The sequence below is a fragment of the Protomyctophum parallelum genome (assembly GCF_964188405.1).
Source record: "Protomyctophum parallelum genome assembly, chromosome: 12".
Classification (NCBI taxonomy): Eukaryota; Metazoa; Chordata; class Actinopteri; order Myctophiformes; family Myctophidae; genus Protomyctophum; species Protomyctophum parallelum.
Window position 1 is genome coordinate 15,853,389 of NC_139712.1, and position 24,879 is coordinate 15,878,267.

A 24,879-nucleotide genomic window follows, 5' to 3' on the forward strand; every position below is an offset into this window, starting at 1 on the left:
CCCAGGTTAATGTGTTTGGTTCTAATGAATTGAATCAAAGGAACTTGGAAAGCGTGGTATGGAACTGTTCTGGTGTTGTAGGCCTGTAGGGTTCAATGCACACAGCAGGGGGCAACACTGAGTCAATTGTAATTCATTTTACACATGATAAAGTCATCACAGCAAACTGTTTTCATGATTTCTTTTTTTAATAAAAGAGATTCCTCTTGCCGGTCTTTTTTTTTTATACAGATTTTAAGGCATCATGCACAAAAAATAAGCCATACAAAGGCTGTACGCTTATCTTCTACATAAAATAATAAGCTCTAACATTTAAGATTGGCATTGAAAGTTAAAAATAATTTTGTACAAATATGGCATGTAAGCTGGCATGTCAGTGAATCTCAAAGCAGGTCATCTCCTGCTTTCACAGTATTTTGTAAACATGGCTTTGAGCAAAACAGGTCTGAGGAAAAGACAGAAGACAGAAATATAAAGCATGCTTCAACATGGAAGACGTGTGGGCTGAATTTCCCCCGAAAAGCATGCAACAATGTCCTGGTCCTCAATGGTATTTACAATGCATACAGTTTACCCCTAGCGCACATGCTCAGGCCTTTTTTTTGTTATTAGTATAATTATAATTATCATTAAGACATCAAACAAACTGCATGAACATTAACTAACAGACAAACTAAATCCTAATCTATGCTTCGGCACACGACAGTGTTGCCCGCCGAGAACAGCCTAACTACAAGCTCACACAACGCACCATGGATACGATGCATTGTGAGCTTGTAAGTTAGCTATTATCGGCCTTTGGGTGATACCACACATACGATTATTTTCGGCGCGAGGAAAGCGCAAGCCCAGGCTTTAAGCAGTAGTAGTAGCTGCTTCAACTTCTAGTGTGGGGACCGTGGTTTCCGGTTTTCCCCTGGGAGTGGATGGGACTTGACGCACATGTGTGGAATCACCCATCACGCGAGGGAGCATAAATTTGACTCAACTGACAGACAGACACACACACGGAGGGATAAAGTCCATGTATCCCACACAGTACATCCCCATCCCAGAGTCCCCGCCACTGAGGTCGCCCACACGTGGTCGTCGTATGAACGCTGCGACATTTCCCCAGACACACGTTTAGAAGAACCTTGTAGTAGCGTGTCCACCATGAGGGAGCGTCTGGGGGGAGGCATCAGTGGATTTGGCACCGTTGTGTCCAGTTGTGCTCTTCTATGTTGGCCTGTATGTGCATTTACGTACGTGTACGTGTACGAGTGTGTGTGTGTGTGTGTGTGTGTGTATGTGTGTGTGTGTGCATTTGCATGTGTGAGAGAAAGTGTGTGTGTTATACGACGTTGAAGACCATGGATAGATACTGTTCATATGACACCTGGATCCAACCGTCCTGGTCCGTATCGTACCTCCTGAACACGTCAGTCAACCTCTGTAGCAAGAGAAAAGTTGGAAAAAATAATGAGCAATTTACTATGAAAATGCATGCTTTCCTAAAACAAATATGGATATTCTCACATTCAACTACTCGGCCCCCATTTTGTTCTTTCTCGTACATAAAAATACTAGCTTGTAGACCGGTTCTTGTCCGTAAGCGACAACGTTGTGCAATGAAGTATAAATTAAGATTCAGGGCAAGTGTTTTTTCCTTGCCACTGCCACAAATGCTTGCTCGGCCTCCGAGGGAAAACGCTGGGCCTCGATCTGCTCAATTATGTAAAGTGTCTCGAGTTAACTTAGATTTGGCACTATAATAAAATGAATGGAATTACCTATTGGTTTTATACCTGTATATACTGTATGTTGTATGTATTGTTTTGTACTCAACCTATTGGTTTTATACCTGTATATACTGTATGTTGTATGTATTGTTTTGTACTCAACCTATTGGTTTTATACCTGTATATACGGTATGTTGTATGTATTGTTTTGTACTCAACCTATTGGTTTTATACCTGTGCTTGTATGTCTGGCCTTGTGGGGAAAGATGGTGGGTGGGTGGGGAGGACTGGGAAAGGAGTTGTGGGAGAAAATGTAAAAAACAAAGAGTCGTATTCTCTTTCTGTGAAAATTGCATATGATGTCATACTCTTTGAATAAAATGTACTTAAAAAATAAAAATTATAATGGAATTGAAATGTTGTATTGAAGTTGCTCAGAGAAGACAGCTGTGCTCAAATCGTTCTTCCCTGGGTAAACAAATGTTAAAAGACTAGATGGCTGTGTAATAAAATAAAATAAAAACACACCATAACAGCATTATACCAAGGCCGTCGTTACAAAATCACATGCAGGCAAAAATAATTCAGTATATCTATGTTACCTGTAGTACAATACAACACTGGATGAAGTCATCAAAAGCTACTTGTTGCTTTCTCTGGCGGTCAAACTTCTCTATCAGTGTCCCATAGAACTGGTCTGACAGACGGTACCCTGGATAGGACGAAAACAATACAACGTTAGAACCTATAGAGCACCGAAGTCTGAAGTAATGTACAGGGTTTTTTTGGGATACCAGAGAACTCGCCAGGTTACCAAGTCGCCACGCGAAAATTATTCATGTGTAGTATGTCAAACTCACACATGTTAGTTCATTTCCAAAGTGATCCATTTATTTTATGCAATTAAATGGTCAGCTAGATGATAAAAAGGTGAGTATGTGAATACCAATGATGATAAATAGGCCTACCATTTCAGGAATTGTTTACTAATGAATTACATTGTTTCGGTACTTTAGTGTTTAAACTTTTAGCATTCCTACTTTCTCTAGTATAAACTCTAAACAACTATCCTCTCTCTCTCAATTCATTTCAATTTAAAATGAAGTTGAAGTAAAACTAAAATGCACTAAATCGCGGCGAGTTGGTAAACTGAATTCTGAATTCCACTGTATTCCAAAAATGAACAAATGATGATTTTAATCTCTGCGGTTTGACTCCAGATATGAAGAATCAACTGATGGCAAGAAAATGCTAATGTTACTGCCGCCAAATTAGTAAAATTTTCACTAGAAACAGACAAATATGTATATCAAATAATATTGTTTGTTTATTTTTGCACAATGCTTATATAAGACGATTTTAAGAAACACAATGTTATTCTCCATATAGAGAAAAACACCAGTGTAAGACAATGTTAATTTTTTACCAGTGTAAAACTACAAGCAATCATATCAATCATCTGATCATTAAATGAGGTGTACAATTTAGTTTTGTCTTTATTTTCTTATGTTTTCAAGATATATATATTTTAATTGGGTTTAATGTTTTAATAAATAATGTAATGTTTTGTATTGTTTTGGAAGTGTTTTTGTGTTTTTTTCACATGGCCGTAAACTCAATCAATCATAATGACAGGTGATGAACAACCGATCGGCAACAAAGGATACATTTCTCCCTGTTCTGTAGGACATTAGGACCACGGTCAGACAAGAGGCAGCTATGACAACCTCATTTAAAACCACAAGCACCATGTGTATCCATTTCACTGGCCTATTTCCACAGGCTTAAAAGAATCTCATAATAAGGGCATTAGTATTTTATTTTTTAATAGCTATTCTCACCCATTTAATGAGCATTTTCACCTGAGCCCTGCTTAGAGATTGTACATGATTGATGAAGCTGCATTTGGTGATCACACACAGAGACACAAAGAGATGATTTGCATTTAATACTAGTCTAGATTTTTATAGCGCCTGCCCTTTATCCAAAGCACTTTGCAATGTGCGTTATAGCCAGGAACACATCCACACATACATTCACACACTGATGATGGAGGCTCCCATGGGAGGCACCAACCTGCTCATTTGGAGCAGTTAAGGCTCATACATAGTCTGGATTTTCGGTGGTTAGGTGACCACCGAACTACAACATGACGTCACAAGCCGCGGTGAAGAGCAAACCACCGCTCCAGCCCTTCTCTCTGTTTTTACTCACCACCGATCAACGTTATTTTGCGGTGGTCAGCGGTGGTCGCGGTGGTCAGCTCACCACCGAAAATCCAGACTATGAATAGGCCTTTAGGTTAGGGGTTCAGTGTCTTGCTCAAAGACACTTTGACATGAAGCATGGAGGAGCCGGGAGCCACACCAGGAACCTTCCAGTTCCCAGACAGCCAAGTCTACCTCCTGGGCCACTGTCTGTAAGTAAGTAACTTAAAGAAAGTACATTTTGTTTGTATCGTACTTTTCACAGAGAGAACTCACAAAGTGTCATCCAACGTGCAAAAAGGGGGAAGTGGACAACACGTGAAAGGTTCAAACACGGACAATTTCAACCGTTTAAAGAACACTGCTCCAATGGTAGCACACAGCAGAGGGCAACCATGTTCACACACACACACACACACACACACACACACACACACACACACACACACACACACACACATACACACACACACACACACACACACACACACACACACACACACACACACAAACACACACACACACACACACGGGGGCCCTCCACCATCAAACGTCGAAGCTAAAAGACCCATCATACATTGCTGCTCACCGAATCCGGTCAACGCCTGTTTGAGCTCACTCTTGTCGATGAAGCCCGAGTTGTCCCGGTCGTATGTCCTGAAGATATTCTGCCAGTCTGTGATGTACTTCCACACACCGGCAAACTCGTTGAAATTCACCCCGCCCTTGTTCTCCCTGTCGAACATGGCTGGAACGAAAAAGTCAAGGGAACAAAAGGGAGAAAGAGAGAGAGAGAGGGAGGTTGCAACAGAGGTCACACACATATTTTTATCTCTTTCGTTCGCCCTTTCCTCTTTTTCCTCTTAACAATTTGCAGTGGTGGAAAAGGTTCTCACATTTTTTTACTTAAGTAAAAGTATCAATACGGCAATGTAGAAATACTCTGTTACAACTAATAGTCCAGAATTAAAAATGTACTTAAAAGGAGAATTCCATGCTAGAAGGCTTTCTTACCGTTCTTTGTAGTCGTTACGTCCCCACCAAAGAGGTCCAGGTGTTTTTTTTGTGCAAAAGCTCCTTATTGGCTATTTCACCTACCTTAAGCGCTCAATGAATTGCATTGAATTGAATGGGAATTGAATGGTGCTATGGGGTGTTGTGCTAATTCGCTTATTTCCATCGAAATAAGTAGTGAACTGTGCCGCTTGGGATATTATTTACATGGATATATACAAAATAATTATAATTTTGAGTGATGGAAATAAGCGAATTACACCCCATAGCCCCATTCAATTCAATGCAATTCATTTAGGGCTTATGGTGAGGGAAATAGCCAATAAGGAGTTTTTGCACAAAATAACACCTGGACCTCTTTGGTGGGGACGTAGCAAATACTAAGTAGGAAAGCCTTCTAGCATGGAATTCTCCTACAAAAGCATTGGTATAAGAATGTATTTAAAGTATCAAAAGTAAGAGTACCGGTATTCATTATGCGGAATGTCCCATTTCAAGTGTTAAAATGTAAACTCCTTTGAAAAATAACAAATCTACAAGCTCCAGCACCAGCTTGGCCATTTTCAAATGACCACAATCTACAGTATATAGGGCTGGAGTGGATCATGCATGATTTGTAATAATAATGCAAATCTACAAAGTAACTAGTAACTAAAGTTTTCAAATAAATGGCCAGGAGTAAAAGTACAATATCTGGATCCGAGATGTAGTGGAGTAGAAGTAAAAAAGTATTGGAAATTGGAAATACTCAAGTAAAGTAACCTAAAATGTGCTTAGTTACTTTCCACCACTGGGTCACACACACACTTTGTTTTTAATTATCTAATTAGTTCCCTCCTTCCCTCGTTTTCCTCTACCAATTTGAGGAGCGCACAGTAAAAAGTGAGGGGTCTAACGACACGTCTTTGTTGTGACACTCCATCCTCGCACCGCCGTACGCTCCCACATGATGACACTGTGTTATGACTAGCCCATTTTGGGCGGGAAACCCCTTTTGGTGTTAGCATTACGTTATGCTTTAAGCTATTGAAAAATAGCAGATCTACAAGCTCATAGTGCGCCACCGAGTGGCGCGCTACGAGCTTGTAGGTCTGCTATTTTTTTTTAAATCGAAGAACGACTGACATAGTAACATAGCTTTTTCAGAAAACTGTCATGGATGTAGAAGACATTTTTTAGAATCTGATCTCAGGTCAGAATGGACTAGAGGCAGACGCTTGATCTCTCTCCCCCTGCTATTCAGTCCAATTACCTCCTAACAAAGGGGGTGTAGCCATCGCCGGAAATTCGCTGCGGTGCTGCGGGACCGTTGAACAATAAGATTTAGACGCCCCGCAAGGTACAGCGAGGAACAGAAGTGCAAAGATTATGTTTCCACAAATAATAACCAGAAAAGAGGATTAAAGCACACGACCAGGGGAGAAAAGATATTAGGCCTATTCTGCTGTTTGTATAACAGGAAAGTGTGGAGGCCGACGGCTTGTTATAGAGGCATTGAAATGCCTCACCGGCGAGCAGAGCAAACAAACTACTGTAGATCAAAAGGATTCTTTTCATGTTCCGAATGGGAAATTAATTTAAATATGTAACAGAAATGGTTTTAGTTGATTTGCATGGCTACAGTGCACATTCGTTTAGCAGTTTTGAACACACTCACACAGGCCTAATAAAAATGGGCGACTGAAAGTATCCAGACAGTAGCCTTGAAGCGTCTTCCACAGCCGGCTTAATTGTAAACCGATCAATATTTAACGTCGATTAGTAATCGCCAGCTGCCTTTCAAGACTAGCGCTCCCATTTTCTTCCCAGTGTTTATTTCCCTTGTTTGATTGATGGCTGCAAGTTTCCACTTAACTGAGAGCTGACTGAGTCTACAAGAACTTTGTGTCCGCCACTTGTTTACCCAAAACACAAAACGAAATTAGCCGGTCGCCATGGGGAGGACAACAATAAACAAATGGGAACAAATGTCTTGTTGTGTTGCGATTAGTTTGGAAGGTCAGTAGATAGATACTCACATATGATGGAGCGGACAGTCACCGGGTTGAAAGGCGTCCATGTACCTGTGGGAGAGAAGAATGTATTTATTTAACTTCAATTTGGCTATTGTGATATCTGACTAGAATGGGTTAAGGGAAGAAAAGCGAAGTGAAAGTGAAAAAGGAGAATTAGAAGCAGTCGTGGCCAATTGAACCCTCTTATCTGGAAGCATTAACGGTCGTACCTTTTCACGGCATGCCGCGCTCTCGCACTGCAGGATGTTAAGATTAACCCAGGCACCCAAAACCCTGCTGACTCACCATACCACATTATCAGACAGACAGACAGACAGACAGACAGAGTCAGGGAGACAGAGAGAAATAGAAGGGATGGAGGGAGGTAGGAGGAAGTGCAGTTTTTGCTGCAGTAACTTGAACTATCTACTCTACTTTCACTGACCTAAGACACTGCCACTACTGCATCGGTAGACCATAAAAGTGTTTCTTTCTGCAAGGATGTTTCAAACCTCTCTTTGTTATTGTAATGTGGAGCCAGTTTCTCTTCTTGTCCCCTGTCGGGCGGTCACCATCGCTTCAAGCTACATCAATGGTAGCCATGGATGTGCCAAGTGTTTGATTCTTGGCTGTATTATAAAGAGCAACAACACTTCTTGATGTGCTGCCATGATGGTACGCAGAACAGAAACAAGGAAAAACGCCCAGTTACGCCATGTTTTCTTTTTGATAGTGGCCAAGTAAGAACACAGAAAATATTATAGCATTCATTTGATCCACAGTGGAATAAATAATGTATTATATTCGGTTACCCTGGTTAGTCTTCAGGCCTAGATCATATCATAGTCCTAATCTATATTCGTAAAGGCATAAAATGTATACCTAATTTAGACCGTATGAACCTTCCATGTGAAAGAGTTGTTTTGAAATACAGTACATGCAACTGCAGCATTCTGGTGTTGAATCGCCCCCAGGCCCGCTGTCTTTCCTGTCCATCGACAATCTTGTGTAAATAAACCAGAATAAACCGTGACTGATAATAACAGGGAAATTGTATTTTCACACCAATGCAGCGGTAACGTGGTAGATCCTGTCAAAACACACACACACACACACACACACACACACACACACACACACACACACACACACACACACACACACACACAGCAAATAGTTGCAAGGTCAACAATGTATACCAGACTGAATGAGGCTACCCAGTACCCAGAGGTGATAAGTCAGGCTGTGTGTGTGTGTGTGTGTGTGTGTGTGTGTGTGTGTGTGTGTGTGTGTGTGTGTGTGTGTGTGTGTGTGTGTGTGTGTGACCAGTGACCACCGAGTGTGACAAGGCACCACTGTCCAGCGGTACACTGGGCTCTCTCAGTGCAGAGCCCAACTCCCATCGGTGAAGCTGAGTGATTGAAGGAGGGAGGGATGGAGGGGAAGGGCCGAGGAAAGGAGGTGAGAAGCGAGGTAGTCATGTGGAAAAGCAGGGTGACTGACCGCGCAGTATGCACACACCACCAGCTCACTGGAAGGGCTCACTGAGACACACACGCATGCACACACTTTTATAAAAACATATGTTTTTTATAAAAAACTAAGTGTGTATATTATATATATATACACACACACACACACACGCTCAGTGTGCTCCACTCTCTCTCCATGTGGATAGAAACTGGACACATGCACATTTATTAAATGGATGCAAGCACTCACACACCTGACAAGTCTATCACAAATTTGAGGTAAACCATGTGCATGTGCATGTGCATGTGCACGCGCGCGCGCACACACACACACACACACACACACACCTCACAAAGCAAACACATATTTTCATTAAAACAAACACACACACACACACACACAAGCTCCTAACGCTCAGTGTAACACTTTGACCTTGGCATCATGGAAAAGAAAACAGTCTCTGTAAAGTCAAGGCAGTGTACGCTGGTGAACATTACGCTTATCACCATCATCATCACTGCCTTCATCATCATTACGTTCGTTAAACCACACCATGCAAAGCACTGGTTCCCAAACACTGGGTCGCATGGGACACATTTTTTCCTACATTTTGTTCTTTAAATTATTACTTCAAAACATTTTCGAAAAAGCTTTGTTTCATGAATTCCATGAAGAAATAAAAGACAAATCTAAGACATTACATAAAATAGAAAACAAGTGTTTAAGAAGTAGTGGAAATAGCCGATCTGCAAGCTCACAACACGGCGCAAAATGACGCGTTGTGTGCTCATATATCTGCTATTTACACTAGTTTGGGTCCCAGGCAAAACATCTAATTTATTTTTTGGATCATGAGCTAAAAGGTTTGGGAAATGGGAACCACTGTACAGTATGTTTTCTCTACCCACCGTTGCCATGTAAAGGTGGCCTTAAACACACACACACAACACCAGAGGCTATCCCAACCACTTAGCAAACAGAAGAAGCACAGCAGGTTTATAAGATAGCAGCTCATGCTGTGGGCGCTGGCGGTGTGTTCTCTCCTCCGTGTCATCAGCGCCCATACGTTTGGTGGGGTTGGTGAAAGGGCCTTTCTGTGTGGAGTTTGCATGTTCTCCCCGTGTCTCCTAGGCCTAGGCGGGTACCCTCACAAAAAAGATGCAATAATACTGGTCTCTATATACTGCCTCCCCAAGGCTGGCCGGGGCGCCTCATGGAGGGGAAAGGAATAAGTGGTACGATATGTCCCATCAGGTGATGAGAAGCTGCCTGCTCACTCCTGATGCATTGAAGGAAGCATGAGCCCAGTTGGTGAGTTCTCCCCAGGTTGGCAGAGGCAAAGTAGCGTCCAGGATTACAGTTTAGGCAATTGACACCGGGTGGAAAAATGGGCTACAAAACTTGTGGGATAAATGTTTTTAAGGGAAAAAAGGTATGAAACAATCAATGTGCAGAGTTTGAACCAAGATGCTTGTGGACAACTCAGGCTCTCATTGAAGTCTAACAGACGTCTGCGGCTCTCTGTTCCTCTGGGCCAATGTCTGACTGGGTGAAGTGATTGATGGGGTTGTCTACGTTTTATCATGGATGTACCTTAATGGATGTCTACGTTTTATCATGGATGTATGTACCTTAATGGAGATACTGTAAGTCTAGTGATATCCTGGTGTTCTTTTAATAGGCTACTGTATGAGTCTTGTGTATTGCATTATTATAATCATATATTAATTCATTCTTTACATTTAAAAAAAAGATAGCAGCTTATAAAGATAAGTAGGAGGCGTATAATGAAACGCCGTCAAACATCCAAAAAGAAATACGGTTCCCGCTGCTGTCCTGCTAGATCACAATCCCGCGTATCTTATAGACAAAACTGCCATAAACGTAAAAGCATTGAGGCTGGTCTTGCTCCTTGAAGCCAAGTATGAAATCTGCACAGTAAGTGCTTGCCCTCTCTCTCTCTCTCTCTCTCTCTCTCTCTCTCACACACACACTCTCTCGTCAGCAATTTCAGTGGCCATTACCTCTTCTACACTACACTAAAATAAATAACTGCAGGCAAAATAAATCTACGAGTGGGAGACGAGTGGGCGACTGACGGATACTCACGGAGGAGTCAGGCCTAAAAAAAATCTAATAAGTTCCATGTTTTATGGAGAATGGCCGAGGTGAACGGCAGAGGATGCACATGAACACACGCACGCGCACACACATTCTGTGTAATGAAGCAGATTGTGAATTATGCCGCAGAGCCAATCGCTTTCTCATCAGGGACAGGATGCTGTCATAGAGGAGTGAATAGAGAGAGAGAGAGAGAGAGAGAGAGAGAGAGAGAGAGAGGAATGTATTATGTTATATATGGATTTATAATGGTTTCAGCTTTTACGGTTTCGTAAGATAGTCTTCCCTCTCAGTTGCAAAGTAACACAGCTCTGTGTACACATGTCCTTATTCCCGTTTAATTACATATACATTGTTTTGTTCCACTTCCACCTGTGTGTTGGCAATGTAATCATTATGTATTATCATGTCAATAAAGCTCCTTTGAATTGAAATTGAGAAAGGGAGGGAGGGAAGGAGAGAGAGAGGGAGAGAGAGAGAGGGAGAGAGGGAGGGAAAGAGAGAGGGAGGGAGAGAGAGAGAGAGTGAGGGAGGGAGGGAGGGAGGGAGAGAGAGGGAGGGAGGGGAAGAGAGGGGGAGGAAAGAGGCTGGGAAAGAGAGAGACAGAGAGACGATTAGATAGGACACACACGCTGAGTGCAGGACAAGACCCAGCAGGCTCTGAACTGGTGCCGCCATCCCCCCCCCCCCCCCCCCCCCCCACCCGAGGAATAGAGAAATGAAATGAGACAGAGGAGAGGAATGATAGTAGCAAAGAGGTAAATAATCACACCTGTGTGAACTGAGCGGTGCAACTATACATTTATTGTTATAGTTACTATACTGTACTGTGCTCTGTACTGTATTGTAGTGTACTGTGCTTTGTACTGTACTCGGATTAAACCACAAGCAGGCAGTGGCAGGTATATGACATCATAAATATGGTTATGAATATGACATAACACACACACACACACACGCCACGGTTACGATTATCACAGAACACACACACACACACACACACACACACACACACAGACAGACATCAGTATGCAGAGTGTGAGACACGTACTGCACAGCCTGATAACAGCATCTTTCACTCTCGCTGCCTTCAACACTTTTTTCTTCTGAGTGTACTGGACAAAAATCTGTCTGAAACCCTTTGAGAAGCAGTCACAGAGCCTCGAAGAGCAATTCGATCGACGCGGACACAAACTCAACCGTATTCTGCACTTTTTTTGTGTGGCTGCCGGGCTTAGCGAAGATTAATGTCCCATTAATTACCACAGCGTTGCCTTGACACCCAAAGTGAGTTTGAATGACAAACGACAAAATAACGCCAATGGAATACAACCACCCTAAAGACTACTCTGTATTACTATCACGTAGACCCGAGTCCTACTGTGCTGCTACTTACTATTGAAATAGTTTTGTGAAAATGCTGCTATTTGTCCCAAAATGACTATGAAAGATTGGTGCTATTTGTTTCAAAAAGCTTTATACCCTGGCTAGAAACATTTACCCCCTCCAACTGTATATACTTTCCCAATTCCCAACAGTTTTTATTAAATCTTTATGCCAATAAAGCTCCATTAAATTGAATTGAATTGATGACAACAAGGTCATGTAGTCAAGGTGTCAAGTTGGTTGTGGCTGTACTAGGCACAAAATACTTGTACAAGCCCGTTAGCCAGTGTAAATGTACCTATACATGGCCAGACTCTGGATGGAGGACATGGCCTGTTAGCCAGTGTAAATGTACCTTTACATGGCCAGACTCTGGATGGAGGACATGGCCTGTTAGCCAGTGTAAATGTACCTTTACATGGCCAGACTCTGGATGGAGGACATGGCCTGTTAGCCAGTGTAAATGTACCTTTACATGGCCAGACTCTGGATGGAGGACATGGCCTGTTAGCCAGTGTAAATGTACCTTTACATGGCCAGACTCTGGATGGAGGACATGGCCTGTTAGCCAGTGTAAATGTACCTTTACATGGCCAGACTATGGATGGAGGACATGGCCTGTTAGCCAGTGTAAATGTACCTTTACATGGCCAGACTCTGGGTAGAGGACATGGCCTGTTAGCCAGTGTAAATGTACTTTTACATGGACAGACTCTGGATGGAGAACATGGCATGCGCCATTAATTCAACCAATTGACACGATGCAGAGCTAATGAGCTATGAATGCTGAAGTTTTAACTGGGCAGAGCAGGAAAACCCCTATTGCTGCTGACAGCAGTGGCGTAAACTTTAAAGTAACTAAGTACTCAAGTACTGTACAATTAAAGTATGTTTTTCTTTTTACTTCATTCAGTATTTAAAAATGTAAAACTCAGTGGGAAATATTTCACTTTTACTACACTACATGAAAACTTGAGTTACTAGTTACTTTGTAGATTTAGATTTTAATTACAAAACAAACTAACCACTTCAGCCATATATATTCTGGCCATTTCAAAATAGAAGATCTACTTGTAGATCGGCTATTTTCAAAATATTGTTTATACATTTTGAACTTGTGAAATGGGACATTCTGCACAATGATTGGTACTTGGAAGTATATTTTGATGCCAATAATGTTACACATTTTGAATACAGGACTTCTACTTGTAACAGAGTATATCTACATTGCAATGATTGCATTATTGATACTTAACCCATTCTGAACGGGCACCCATTTTGGTGTCAGCATCATGTTATGCTTTAGCTATTTAAAAATAGCAGATCTACAAGCTCATATCGCGCCACCGAGTGGCGCGATACGAGCTTGTAGGTCTGCTATTTTTGAAAAATCGAAGAGCGACTGACATTTTTAGAATCTGATCTCAGGTCAGAATGGGTTCATCAGACCAGTGTGTGTCCGGCGGAAACCTCGTATGAATCTGATCTCAGGTCAGAATGGGTTAAGTCTCTTCCATCACTGGCTGACAGTAATATTGCCACATCCTCTCACAGTAGCAGTGTTATTGCTGAGGGATCACAGTTCCCATCAGCACCAATCATCCAATTCCATCACACTTTTTGTACTACAGCCTAATTTCCCAGCTGTTCCATGTCTCAGATAAAATCCAATTCCACAATGCAGTCAACTCAACACCCTCTACAATTCAGGTTGTAACTTTAGTGATTTTATTCAAAAATAGCTGCTGATGTTGTTATTATACACTGGTCTTGGATCAGACTTGCAATGTCCTCACTAGAATTAACGCATTTTGGGCGGGAACCCCTTTTGGTGTTAGCATTATGTTATGCTTTAGCTATTGAAAAATAGAAGATCTACAAGCTTGTAGGTCTGCTATTTTTGAAAAATTGTGAAAATATTTATTTCAGAAAACTGGAGGATTTAGAAGATTTTGTTTAAATTTCGAGGTCTAAATGGATAATAAGGAGTGTTTCCTAGTTGAGACACATCCTGGGGCAAGATATAGAAACCACAACACAGAACAGCACAGTCCAATTCCTTTCGTATTTTGTACTGACAAAGAGTACAGCAATGCTGAGAGGGAGAGTGTATAGGGGGGGCAGTCACAGGAGAGACGGCTCTGAGGGGCAGTGCACTCTGAAGCACTGCACCACCGCCATTCACGACAAGGAGGGCGGGCAAACAAATGTTGTTGATATTCCATCCATCTGGATCTTGTCACACTGGTGGTGCAACAACGTACGTACCTCCATTATCTTTACATCATGTCTTTAATACTACACATATTAAATACTTTCACACACGACCACGGCATGACAAATAAATGATAGGAAAATGTGAAATACTCGCTGAATATCGGCGGCTGTCTGCTGTGTACAGTTCTGAAAAACCTGCCTTCCAGTGACATTATCGACGAGGATTCCAAGGTAATCGAAACTACAGCCTTTCTCTTCTTGTAAAGTCTTGTAAATTTGACATTGACATTAAGGCTTGTCCCTGTTGCCCGGGACAAATAATAAATCTTGTTAGTGCATTAAAATTGTACTTGTCCGTTGGACAAGTGACTCTTGGTTTCAACTTTTCTGTGATGCGCCTAGCTCCTGTCCCGGCCTCATCGCTGACAGAGAATGTTGTCTGTGTAAATCTTGCGGAAAAGTGGCATTATTTTACTTAAAGGTATATTCAGTGATTTCACTCAAAAAACCTTAGGTTTCGTTTTTGGCTGTGGGACCCAGCCTTTCGTCCAATCAGGATAGAGAGTCAAAAACGAAACCTAAGGTTTTTTGACCCCCAGGGGTTAACTGGGGACAGGGAGGAACTCCTTATATGGCCAGCACACTCTATAGTAGGGAGGATTATCACAACAAAACAAAAAAATAAGTGATATTTGAATTAAGTGAAATCACTGAATATACCTTTAACACACGTTTTCTGCCAGAACTTTTCAAATGGATATGAAACTAATATCCGACTTCAATGGCCCTATTTTCGCCATGCTATACCCCTAATCCTAAACTTCTTTGCCTTTTTTTTACTATTTTAAAAATTGTTCAACTAGCTGATCTACATCGACACGTTGTGAGCTTGTAGATTGGCTATTTGAACTATTCAAAAATTCAAAATAGTAAAAAAGGCAAAGAAGTTTAGGGATAAGGGGTATAGCACTGGCAAAAATAGGGCCCTAAGGGCTCGATTTTCTTCACCACTGTTACGCGTGACATCATCATCAAACCCGGAAGTTATGTAGGAATGCCTACTGAGTGGCAAAAAACTACTTTCTGGCCTTGACAGCCTATGCGTCCAAACAGAAAAGTCCTATCTAAACAACATTAAACAATGTTAAACTGACTTTGCCTGTTGCTTTGCCGCTCAATTTGCCACTCGATGTGCCATTCACTTTAAGCATGCGCATACCCTCGATTCTCCTATTGCATCTCTTTGTAATTTTCCTATAATCAGCAGAAGTGAGTGCCTGCTGTGACCTGTCACTTCCTTGTGTCTATTGTGTTATTTGACTTGTTATTTGACTTGTTGTGTCAGCCATTGTGTGCGATTCCATTTGCTCGTTCAGTTTCATCACACGCAGCAAATGTGGTTCAATCCAATTTCCAGACATTTCATTTTCGCTTGATACCATTTCGTAGAGACTGCCTACACGCACAATCTATAACACCAAATGAAAGCTTGATCCGTAGATCACAAAGCACTTTGGAAATGTTAAAAATGAGCAAGATCTGAGCGAGTTGTGACTCAATGAAAAGATGTGTTCTTGGCTCTGTGTGCTGGAGAAGAAAAAAAATAAGACAAACAGCAGTGGGGGTGGGGGGGAGGGGCAGCACAAGTGAGACTTCAAGGCAGCAACGCATCACTCTTCCATGTCATGGGCTATAGACCACAAGGCTATGAAGCAATATAGAACTGGGCATAAAACTGGGCAACGGATAAGAGATCTCTTAAAGGCAATGGCATGTGGCACGATGATTGGTGTCTTTATTGTAAACCAAGAATATTGATCCAATATTCAAACATGTATTCACCAAAACCAACTTACATTTAGTTGATGATGTCAAGCCTTGCATTGTTCTTGCGTTAATAACAAATAAGATATAAAGTTTTAAATCTTGTTTCTGTTTGATATATGACCAAACCTGCCTACCGATGACGTCACTGCTAGGCAGGTTTCTGAAGTCCTACAACACAATGAGACACAGAGTGCGTAGACAGACATGGTAGTAGACAGACATGTCATCTTATAATGAGCATTAGCCAGGACCTATTATATCTCTGCTGTATTTTTAAAACAATGCAATACTGCCCCATCAAAGTCGGTATTGTGAGTCGTGACTTTATATATTGTCAATGACTTGCATGAGAGGGGGAGAGGTGGTGGAGTTAGCTGCTTTAGCAGACAGCTTTAAAAACTGTCCCTAGTTTGCATGCATCCTGTCTGTGGCAGCGATAGTGAGTGAGACCTATTTCCTGTCTCGTTCGGAGAGCAGGAAAGGTCTCCTTTTGAAGCCGTCACTATTCACCTGCCTGTAAGTGCGATAAAAATAAAACTCCTCTCCTTGTTCTGATCACTGGGCCATGCGCTGGGATAAAAATAAATGCCCAGAAAATCCATTTTCTTCTGGGGTTTCGGCAGACAAAGAGGATTGAAAGAGGAGAGTCACAGAGGGAATAAAGATGTGTGGACTTGGAGATAGAAGACAGAGACACAGAGGGAACGAGGAGAAGAAAGAGAGGGAAGAAAAGATTGTGTCTAACGCCATCGTTGCATGAGACAGGCAAACCGACGGGCAGATAAGGGGGGGGGGGGGGGGGGGGGGATGAAAAGGAGACAGAGAAGGGGAGAGACAGACAGTACAGTCAGACAGACAGCTCGAATTAGTGAGAGAGAGAGAGACAGGAAGACGGGAACAGTAACAGAGAAAGAGCAAGGGAGTTTAGGACAGACAGACAGACATAGTGGAGGAGGATACATACCGTTTGATAAGGCCTGTTGAAGTTCTGAGTCCGATATCACACCACTCCTGTCCTTGTCAACCCTGGAGTGAAAAACAGATAGACAGATAGATGAGATACAAGCTAACGCTAATCTTTCTCTCGCACACGCACGCACACACAATATATAATAATCTAACATTTGCCTAATTATGCCCCCACACACACACACACAGACACACACTGATGGCACAGTAAGCAGATATCTGATCATCTTACATGAATGGAGCCAGCAGATTACACTCGCCACTGAAACCTCATCCTTCTGAGCTGTTGTTAGGCTTTTAACAGCCCATTGAGAATGAATGGAGGTCCGGGAAACACTAAGGCAGCTTGTACCGTCAGCACTCCCCTGAGACCAACCAGTCAGATGAGAATGTGTGGTGTGTGTGCCCGGCACGCGCATTCTTCTAAGGCCCAGTGAAAGTTGAGAACCACACATGGTGAGTCTTACTGTAAGTAATGTCAGTCCAGTGGAATTGTAATCTCATTGCAGCATCTTGAGTAGAGAAAAGTGAGAGTGAAGCTATAAACAACACCATGATGGCCCTTTACAGGAATGACCATCTCTTGTTACTCCTGAAACTCTGTACACTGCTGAAAGTATAACATATGTGTGGGAGATGTGTGTGGGGAGTGCTGGGGGAAGCTTTGGAGGGAGACACTAGTCTCTCTCCGGTGTGATGACAATAAAATAATGGAGTTCGAATCCTGATGGTTGAGTCCTGCTTCTTCCTGATGTCGTTTACTTACTAATAGTAATATCAAAAGCTGCCAGAACAATGGTCTCTAAACCAATTGAGGCAAATCTTAACCAAAATCTTTAGCATCAGATCATTTCACATTATTCAGTGTTACGTCTGAGATTTCTGCCAGATGATCAGGGTAGTGTTGCAATTATCGATCAACTTCTTAACAATTATTGTAGAATCTATTCTACAATTCTCTATATATTTTTTCCGATTCATTGAATCCTTGAGAAGTGCGTTTTTTGGGGGGATATTTTCCTATACCAACAAACAAAAGCGATAAACATCTTGTCACGGGCCAGCCCATGCATGCCCTATACACACACTCACTAATTGAGGACATTGCATGCACACACCAGTGACACCACCACCCAGTTGCGTCCAATTATTACACCACCGGTGACTTGGTGGAAGTGACTCTTTGGAAGTTCGACTGCAATATTGGTTTTAAATGTTTATTTATTGGAACAGTGCAAAAGTCAATTGATTGTTGGTCACCCGTCTCTCCTCTCTGCAGTGCTGGCAGCCTGGCACTCCTCTGTAGAAAATACAGCCTGCCAAGTACTGTAGAGGAGGAGGAGGAGTGTTTGTCCGTCTGTATTCGAGAGCATTATTATGCATGTTGCTCAACATCCATTCAAATGGTTATATCAGGGAAAATGTAGCTGTGTAAGACTGTTAATTGATTCCTTGCCACGTGGTAACGTGGACCCACTCCCCATAAAGAAGGAGGAGGCTGCAGGGGCAGTAGCATGGGCAGTGAATCAGTTGGCCTTGAAGTGGAAAGCTGTAAACACCAAGGGGACAGCTGCCATGGGCCCTCGTGTAAGGGGGTCGGTCGCCGCCCTGTTTAAACTGTTTCTATCTTAAGTTCTTGTTGTTGTTCTTTAGTTTATCTTCAAGTGTTATTTTCATTTTCTATATTTTGGAAAGTCTTATTTAGATTTTTTGTTATTCAAGGCCTTCACTGTCAATTACGGTAAGCTGCACTTGACTGTTGATGGAAGGGGGTAAAATAAAAGCCCCTAACTTGCATCTTCTGGACTTGTCACGTTTTTGGAGCCTTGGCCAATCAACTTTACACTTCTAAAATATATCAACTAAATTGTTTAATCTGACTAGTCACGTAACGCCCCCCTATTTTGTCCTACAATATGATAAAATAAATCGGATACAGTATGTTCCTATGTACTGTATCAGCTGGTTTACTAAAGCATGTTCCTGTTATTGTTGGCATGGTGTTTTAAGGTGAGCCGTTTTAATTAGGCCCTTTGGGTTTTCATCTCACCTGCATGATCTGAATTTTCCTTTCCATCATGTGTTCTTGTTCGTATCGCTCATGTATAAACATGAGTGAATAAATGAACGCAAACTTGAAAGCGTTGATTTTGTTGAAAGAGCATACTTAAGAGAGAATCGGTTATTATGAACCAGAAAAATAGTCTAAAACTAGAAAAAGGTCTCCACCAGGAGGATAGCAGTGTGTGTGATGTTTGGCAAAATGTTTAGGAGTAATATAAACATGTTTGTGTGTGTGTGTGTGTGTGTGTGTGTGTGTGTGTGTGTGTGTGTGTGTGTGTGTGTGTGTGTGTGTGACTGTGTGTGTTTGTGTGTGTGAGAGAGAGAGACGTGGCTTGGCCTGTTGTAGTGCCACCATGAGGCTGATTTGAAAACTGTCAAGTGGCATTTCTCCCTCAGCCTAGTGGGAATATGCATGCACAGTTTCACCGCAATCGGAGATTGCGTTGAGTAGTTGTGGCGATTTGTACAAAACAGGTACAAAGCGGGCTATTCCTGACAGGTTTAGAAGCTAAACGTAGCCAATCAGGGTGGATTATGAGAAATCAAACAAACCCGTCTTGATCACATGACTATGGAGAGCATGCGTACCGATTTGTGTGAAATTTGTATAAAATCTGAAGGAGTAATATTAGAAAATGTGTTTAAATATGTCGGCCTCCTGGTGGCACTATAAAGAGCAGATGTGAAAGATTCCAGGCAAAGGTTTTTCCTTGGCCTCTAGGGAGTTGGCATACAAAGTTATACACAGATCCGTGCAGTTAGAGGTAAAAACACTAATCGGCCAGTTATAGCGCCACCATGAGGCTGAGTTGAAAATGTTCAAGTGGCATTTCTTCCTCGGCCTAGTGGGAATGTGCATGCACAATTTCACAGAAATCACACGATGTGTTCATGATTTGCAGCATTTTGTTGCAAGCACTCCTGCGAACTTTGGAAGCCAATCTTAGCCAATCAGGATGGAGTCTGAAAAATCTGAAAGACCCGTTTCGTTGAATGGCTCTAGAAAGACTGTGTACCGATTTGCGTGATGTTTGGCAAAATCTGTAGGTGTACTGTCCAAATTTCTTTTTTGCACAAAGCGGCCTCCTGGTGGCGCTATAAGAGGCCAATGTGAAAGCCGTGGGGCAGAGGTTTAGCTGTGGCATTCAGGGAGTGTGTGTGCAGAGTATGGCTGCCATCAAGCCAACGGTGCCGGAGATTAGGTGTCCACAGACGGACACACACGAGTGCAACTGCAGAACATACTCTTCGGCCTGGTGGAGACAATAACATAACCCATTCAGAACTGTTACACCTATATGTTCTTATACCTATCAAGCTGGGGGCGCCTGCATTTTAGTGTGTGAAGTGAGGGGCGCTCTTATCATCATACATCATCTCATTCCGGCCAATCACAATTTGCGTCCTCACTTTTGTCCATTGCCATTCATTATCAATGACATGTTTTGAGTGTGCATGTGATGTCCTGAGATGGCAATGCATACAATGACAAACAAACCGAATGGTTTGTTTGTCACTGTGTGTTCTGTCTTGAACACACAATGTGTTCTGTCTTGTCAGACATTTCAGGGAAAACAATGTCCCTCCCTCAATTGTAACATCTCTATCTCAGACCTAGAAGCGTGGACGCTGAAATAACAGGCCTCACAGTTATGAAATGTCTTAGTCAATCCACCAGTGACTCATTTGTTCCTTAGCAACCGCCCCAGTCCAACCGTCCGACCGGCTATGAGGGAACGTTTAACAAACAGTGTTTGAATACCAAGACGCGGAAAGGGTGGAGAGAAGAAAATGGGCAGGGCAGGAGGAGACGCAGACGGGGGAATTCCCAAAGGAAAACACATGGCCGTGACCACCGCTGTTGAGTGCGTGCGTAGGCTGTGGGTTTGAATCTCAGCAGTGGGAGTTTGTGTGCCGTGACGTCATCTCTCTCTCTCGACTATGTTTCTGCTTTTCTGTACTGTTACTCTTTTATGTGTGCAACCGACTCAGTGCCGGTTGCCCTGCCTGTAACTTTTTCCTGTATGAATAAAGATTCAAAGAGAAGGAGGGAAAAAAAGTACAAGGAGCCCTAGCGACCAGCCCGTGGTCTCCTTGGGAAAATAAATGGGTCCCCAGCAGTAATGTATGCCTCCATAAAGGGCAGCTTTGTCACATTGACGTTGAGAAGTGGTTAAGTTAATGCCGTCACAAGTGTGGGGCTACCCAACCTTCACCAAATACTGTTGGATAAGACTCAGAGCTTTGTTTGTGTGTATTTTTCTCACTTCCCTGCCCCCTTCCTCGCTCAGGTAAAAATTCAACACACCATTTTATTTTTGGTTTTACATAAAAAGCTAGTGGAGATTGAAAGTAAGCGCATCATTAAACTTCTCTTTTGCCTGGAGTGTAGGTAAGCCAACCATCTGCTTGTTGTGCATCAACAATGATGCTGTAAACACACTTCCCCACAAAATGAGCTCACAGCATACATCCTATTCACAGAGTCCATTGTTTCAGTCAAACATCTCTATGTTTCACTTTTTCCTATGCGGCAAAGTGGTTGGAACATGTTTAATGGAACATAACCCCACCCCCCACTCCACTTTTCCACATAAAGCTGTGAAAGAAAGCAAGGCTGCTATGCTTGGAAAAATAAAGACACTTTTTGGCTGTGTCTGGTTTCACCAAGAATCTAAAGTTGAGAGGTTCTAAGCCTGGCTCCCCATACCTAAAATAAAAAAACAATGTCTCATACAACTCATACAAAAATAATCCCTCTCAATCATCACGTATGTGCATAATACATGCTCTGCTATGACACAAAACAAGTTACATGCCCGTTCTCTGTATCTGTAATCAACACAGAATGATTCACTCTATTTTGACTGATAACACAATAAGAGAATCCCTTGTCTGTAAAATCCCACTCATTACTGTTGACAGACTAGAATTAATGAGTGGTACGTTCCATAGTTTTGTTATGAAACACAACACCGTTTTCAATCCAGTGTGAGCGTGGGTTCCTTACAACAGTGTAGTCAAACCTAAGTACAGTAGCAGTCAAACAGTCCTGCTGTACAATGTGATGTTTGCACACATTATCTGTGTCCATCTATTCTAGACCTAAATCTAACAAACAATGTCTGCTGTTGTTTTTGACTTATGCTCAGTGCTCTCAACTTCAACAATGTCATAACACATGCATGAAGAATGAGAATGACCATAAGTCATGTTAAAACTAAGAAAACAAACAGCATCGTTGAGTATTAATCATTACACAGCCATTCAAAAGCAGTGCAGAAAGAGATATTTGGAGGCTGGTTGATCATCAGGCAGATGTAATAACTGTAACAACTGTACACAGCATTTAAACAGACAATATTAAATCTGTGCTCAGTTCAGTCCTTACAGGGAAAGACCAATGGCTTGTCCTGTTGGATGCAATGGCTATACGAAATTGTTAACATTTAATTAGCAATGATATGCAAAAATACATTAAAATAATTATAGTGGGAATTTATTATTGGAAATTGAAATTATTATCGGTTAAAATGATCAAAAGATCTTTCTGATCTGGTCGACTGACTGTCAAATAATGCCATGTCATGGAAACAAATCAGACTTAAGGGTCCGACTCCATTGTTGACCCAATGACTAGTATTGCTATTGTACTGCTGCTACTAACTACATGGCTATTGACCCAGAACGGTGAGTGAGGCACTGTGAGGGTAACTTCTATTTCTGGTTTGTTGATTGTCATATGATGTGTAGTCATGGAGATGACGGTCATGAATGAAGGAGGATAGGTGCAGAGAGAGAAAAGGGGAAATTCCAAAGCATGACTCAGGCAATAAAACCAATAAAATCATTAACATGTGGACTGGTGTGGTGAGTCATAGAAAGGAAGGTGTGTGTGTGTGTGTGTGTGTGTGTGTGTGTGTGTGTGTGTGAGAGAGAGAGAGAGTTCTTTGTACACGCTACATACATACAGTATGCTCTAGTGATTCTTCTGATCACGTGACAGAGGGAATTCCAGCACCGTTCTGCCAAACACTAAAGGGGATGCAGATGAGGAATAATGAGGCCGTCCGCAGCACTACCTGTGTGTGTGTGTGTGTGTGTGTGTGTGTGTGTGTGTGTGTGTGTGTGTGTGTGTGTGTGTGTGTGTGTGTGTGTGTGTGTGTGTGTGTGTGTGTGTGTGTGTGTGTGTGTGTGTGTGATTCTCAAGAGAGAGAGAGAGGAGTTTGTGTGGGACAGTTATGAGAGATCAAGGTTGGGTATATGCTCTAGAGACGGGGGAGAGAGAGGAGAACCGGAGACTCTCCACTTGGAGGAATAAATCCTGGGACCGTTTTGGGGGTGTGAGGGAGTAGAGGAGGTGGTGGAGGGCTGCTTGTTGTGCCATTCATAAATATTTTTAACAAACTGTTTTTCAAGTCTTGCAATGAAGGCCTGGCTGTAGCATATCTCAGTTGTGTGAGAAAAAGCAAAGGAGCATGGTCTAATGATCCTCTGCAGTATTACATAACTAAACTCTATAGCTTAATCCCATCAGCGTGGCAAAGCAATTTAACCAGCCTACCCACCCAACACACACATACACACACACACTCTTGCCTGGAACGACCTTCTTAAATTCTTCCTGGCAGGCAGCTATTCTTGACACACTTCTAATCTAACTTCTGAGTTCTGAGTCACGGTGGAAAAGCACAATTGGCTTGCCTGTCTATAACTAGGCTATAATAACACTGTACAAATTAATCCTGAGACTGAGTCAGTGGTTACTAAAGTAAAGGGTTAGTAAAGCTTCTATACGAAGAGTCTACTATAGAGGCTCGGACCAGACCAGTTTAATATGACTGAATACCACGGGACAGATTGAATCAGAGTCAGACATGTCTTCACTGTGAGAACTGGTAACTGGTGCATTCCTGTCTGTGAGTGGTGAGTGATAACTGATAAGATCCAGTTAAGTAACCCACATAAACCTGCTTATGTGTTGTGTGCAATGATGTTACTCAACTGAAGTTCGGAGTGTAATTATAACATTTAGCTATACACACTGCTGCAGGACACACGCACACACCACCACCACCACCACTCAAATCTCAATTAACCTCTTTTGCTTTCGTGAATGGAAAGTTGAATGCTTAGCTGCGTAAAGCAAGGACGAGAGACATGACGTTCAATGCGCGGTTAACGGACTGAAATAACCGCCCAAAAATACCATATTTGGCGCAACAGCAGTTTGGTAATGCTAAGTCGTGACTTTAATGTAAGACAAGAGAGAAAGCACATATGGAATGTGTATATTTTATGATCCCTGCGCTCACCTCTGGAAGATATTCCACAAAAAAGCCTGGTCGGGCGACGGTTGTTGCTGCTGCTGCTGCTGCTGCTGTTGTTGTTGGTTGACATGCGGCTGGCCTCTGTACGGGCTGTGATATGCCATCTTAAAAAAAAAGGCTTCTTCTTCTTGTCTGTCAAGATAAATTAAATGAGAAGTATTTGTTCTAAGCGGCTTCAATCTTACAGCTGCCACAGTACTGCTTCTGTACTGTTCCTTCACTGACACATTCCTCCTGTCCTCCTCCCCCCCACCTCTCACACGCTGGGTGAGGCGTGGTGCACGTCATTACGTCACACACACAGAGCGAGAGAGAGAGAGAGAGAGAGAGAGAGAGAGAGAGAGAGAGAGAATGCAAAAACATTGAAATACTAGCTGTCAACTTTCAAGTCTATGGACTGGACATACAACTACTATCTGAAGAAGAAGACAGAAAATACGTGCACAATCTTTTTATAGTTAAACAAGATAGCATGAAGTGTTCCACTTTTGCTTTAATTGGCAATGTAAACGTATGTTTTCTCATGGCAATAAAGCTCCTTTGAATGGAATTGAAA

At 42.2% G+C, this 24,879-nt stretch overlaps 1 protein-coding gene across 1 annotated transcript; it reads right to left on the minus strand.

Annotated features, from left to right (window-relative positions):
* Window positions 1-169: 169 nt before the first annotated feature.
* Window positions 170-24,557, minus strand: pdcd6 (programmed cell death 6). Its single transcript, XM_083778094.1, has 6 exons — window positions 24,309-24,557; window positions 16,925-16,986; window positions 6,961-7,005; window positions 4,518-4,676; window positions 2,324-2,433; window positions 170-1,432 (listed from the first exon to the last, which is right to left on the minus strand). The coding sequence occupies exons 1-6, from the start codon at window positions 24,425-24,427 to the stop codon at window positions 1,334-1,336; spliced, it is 594 nt and encodes a 197-aa protein (XP_083634220.1). The 5' UTR covers window positions 24,428-24,557; the 3' UTR covers window positions 170-1,333.
* Window positions 24,558-24,879: the final 322 nt, after the last annotated feature.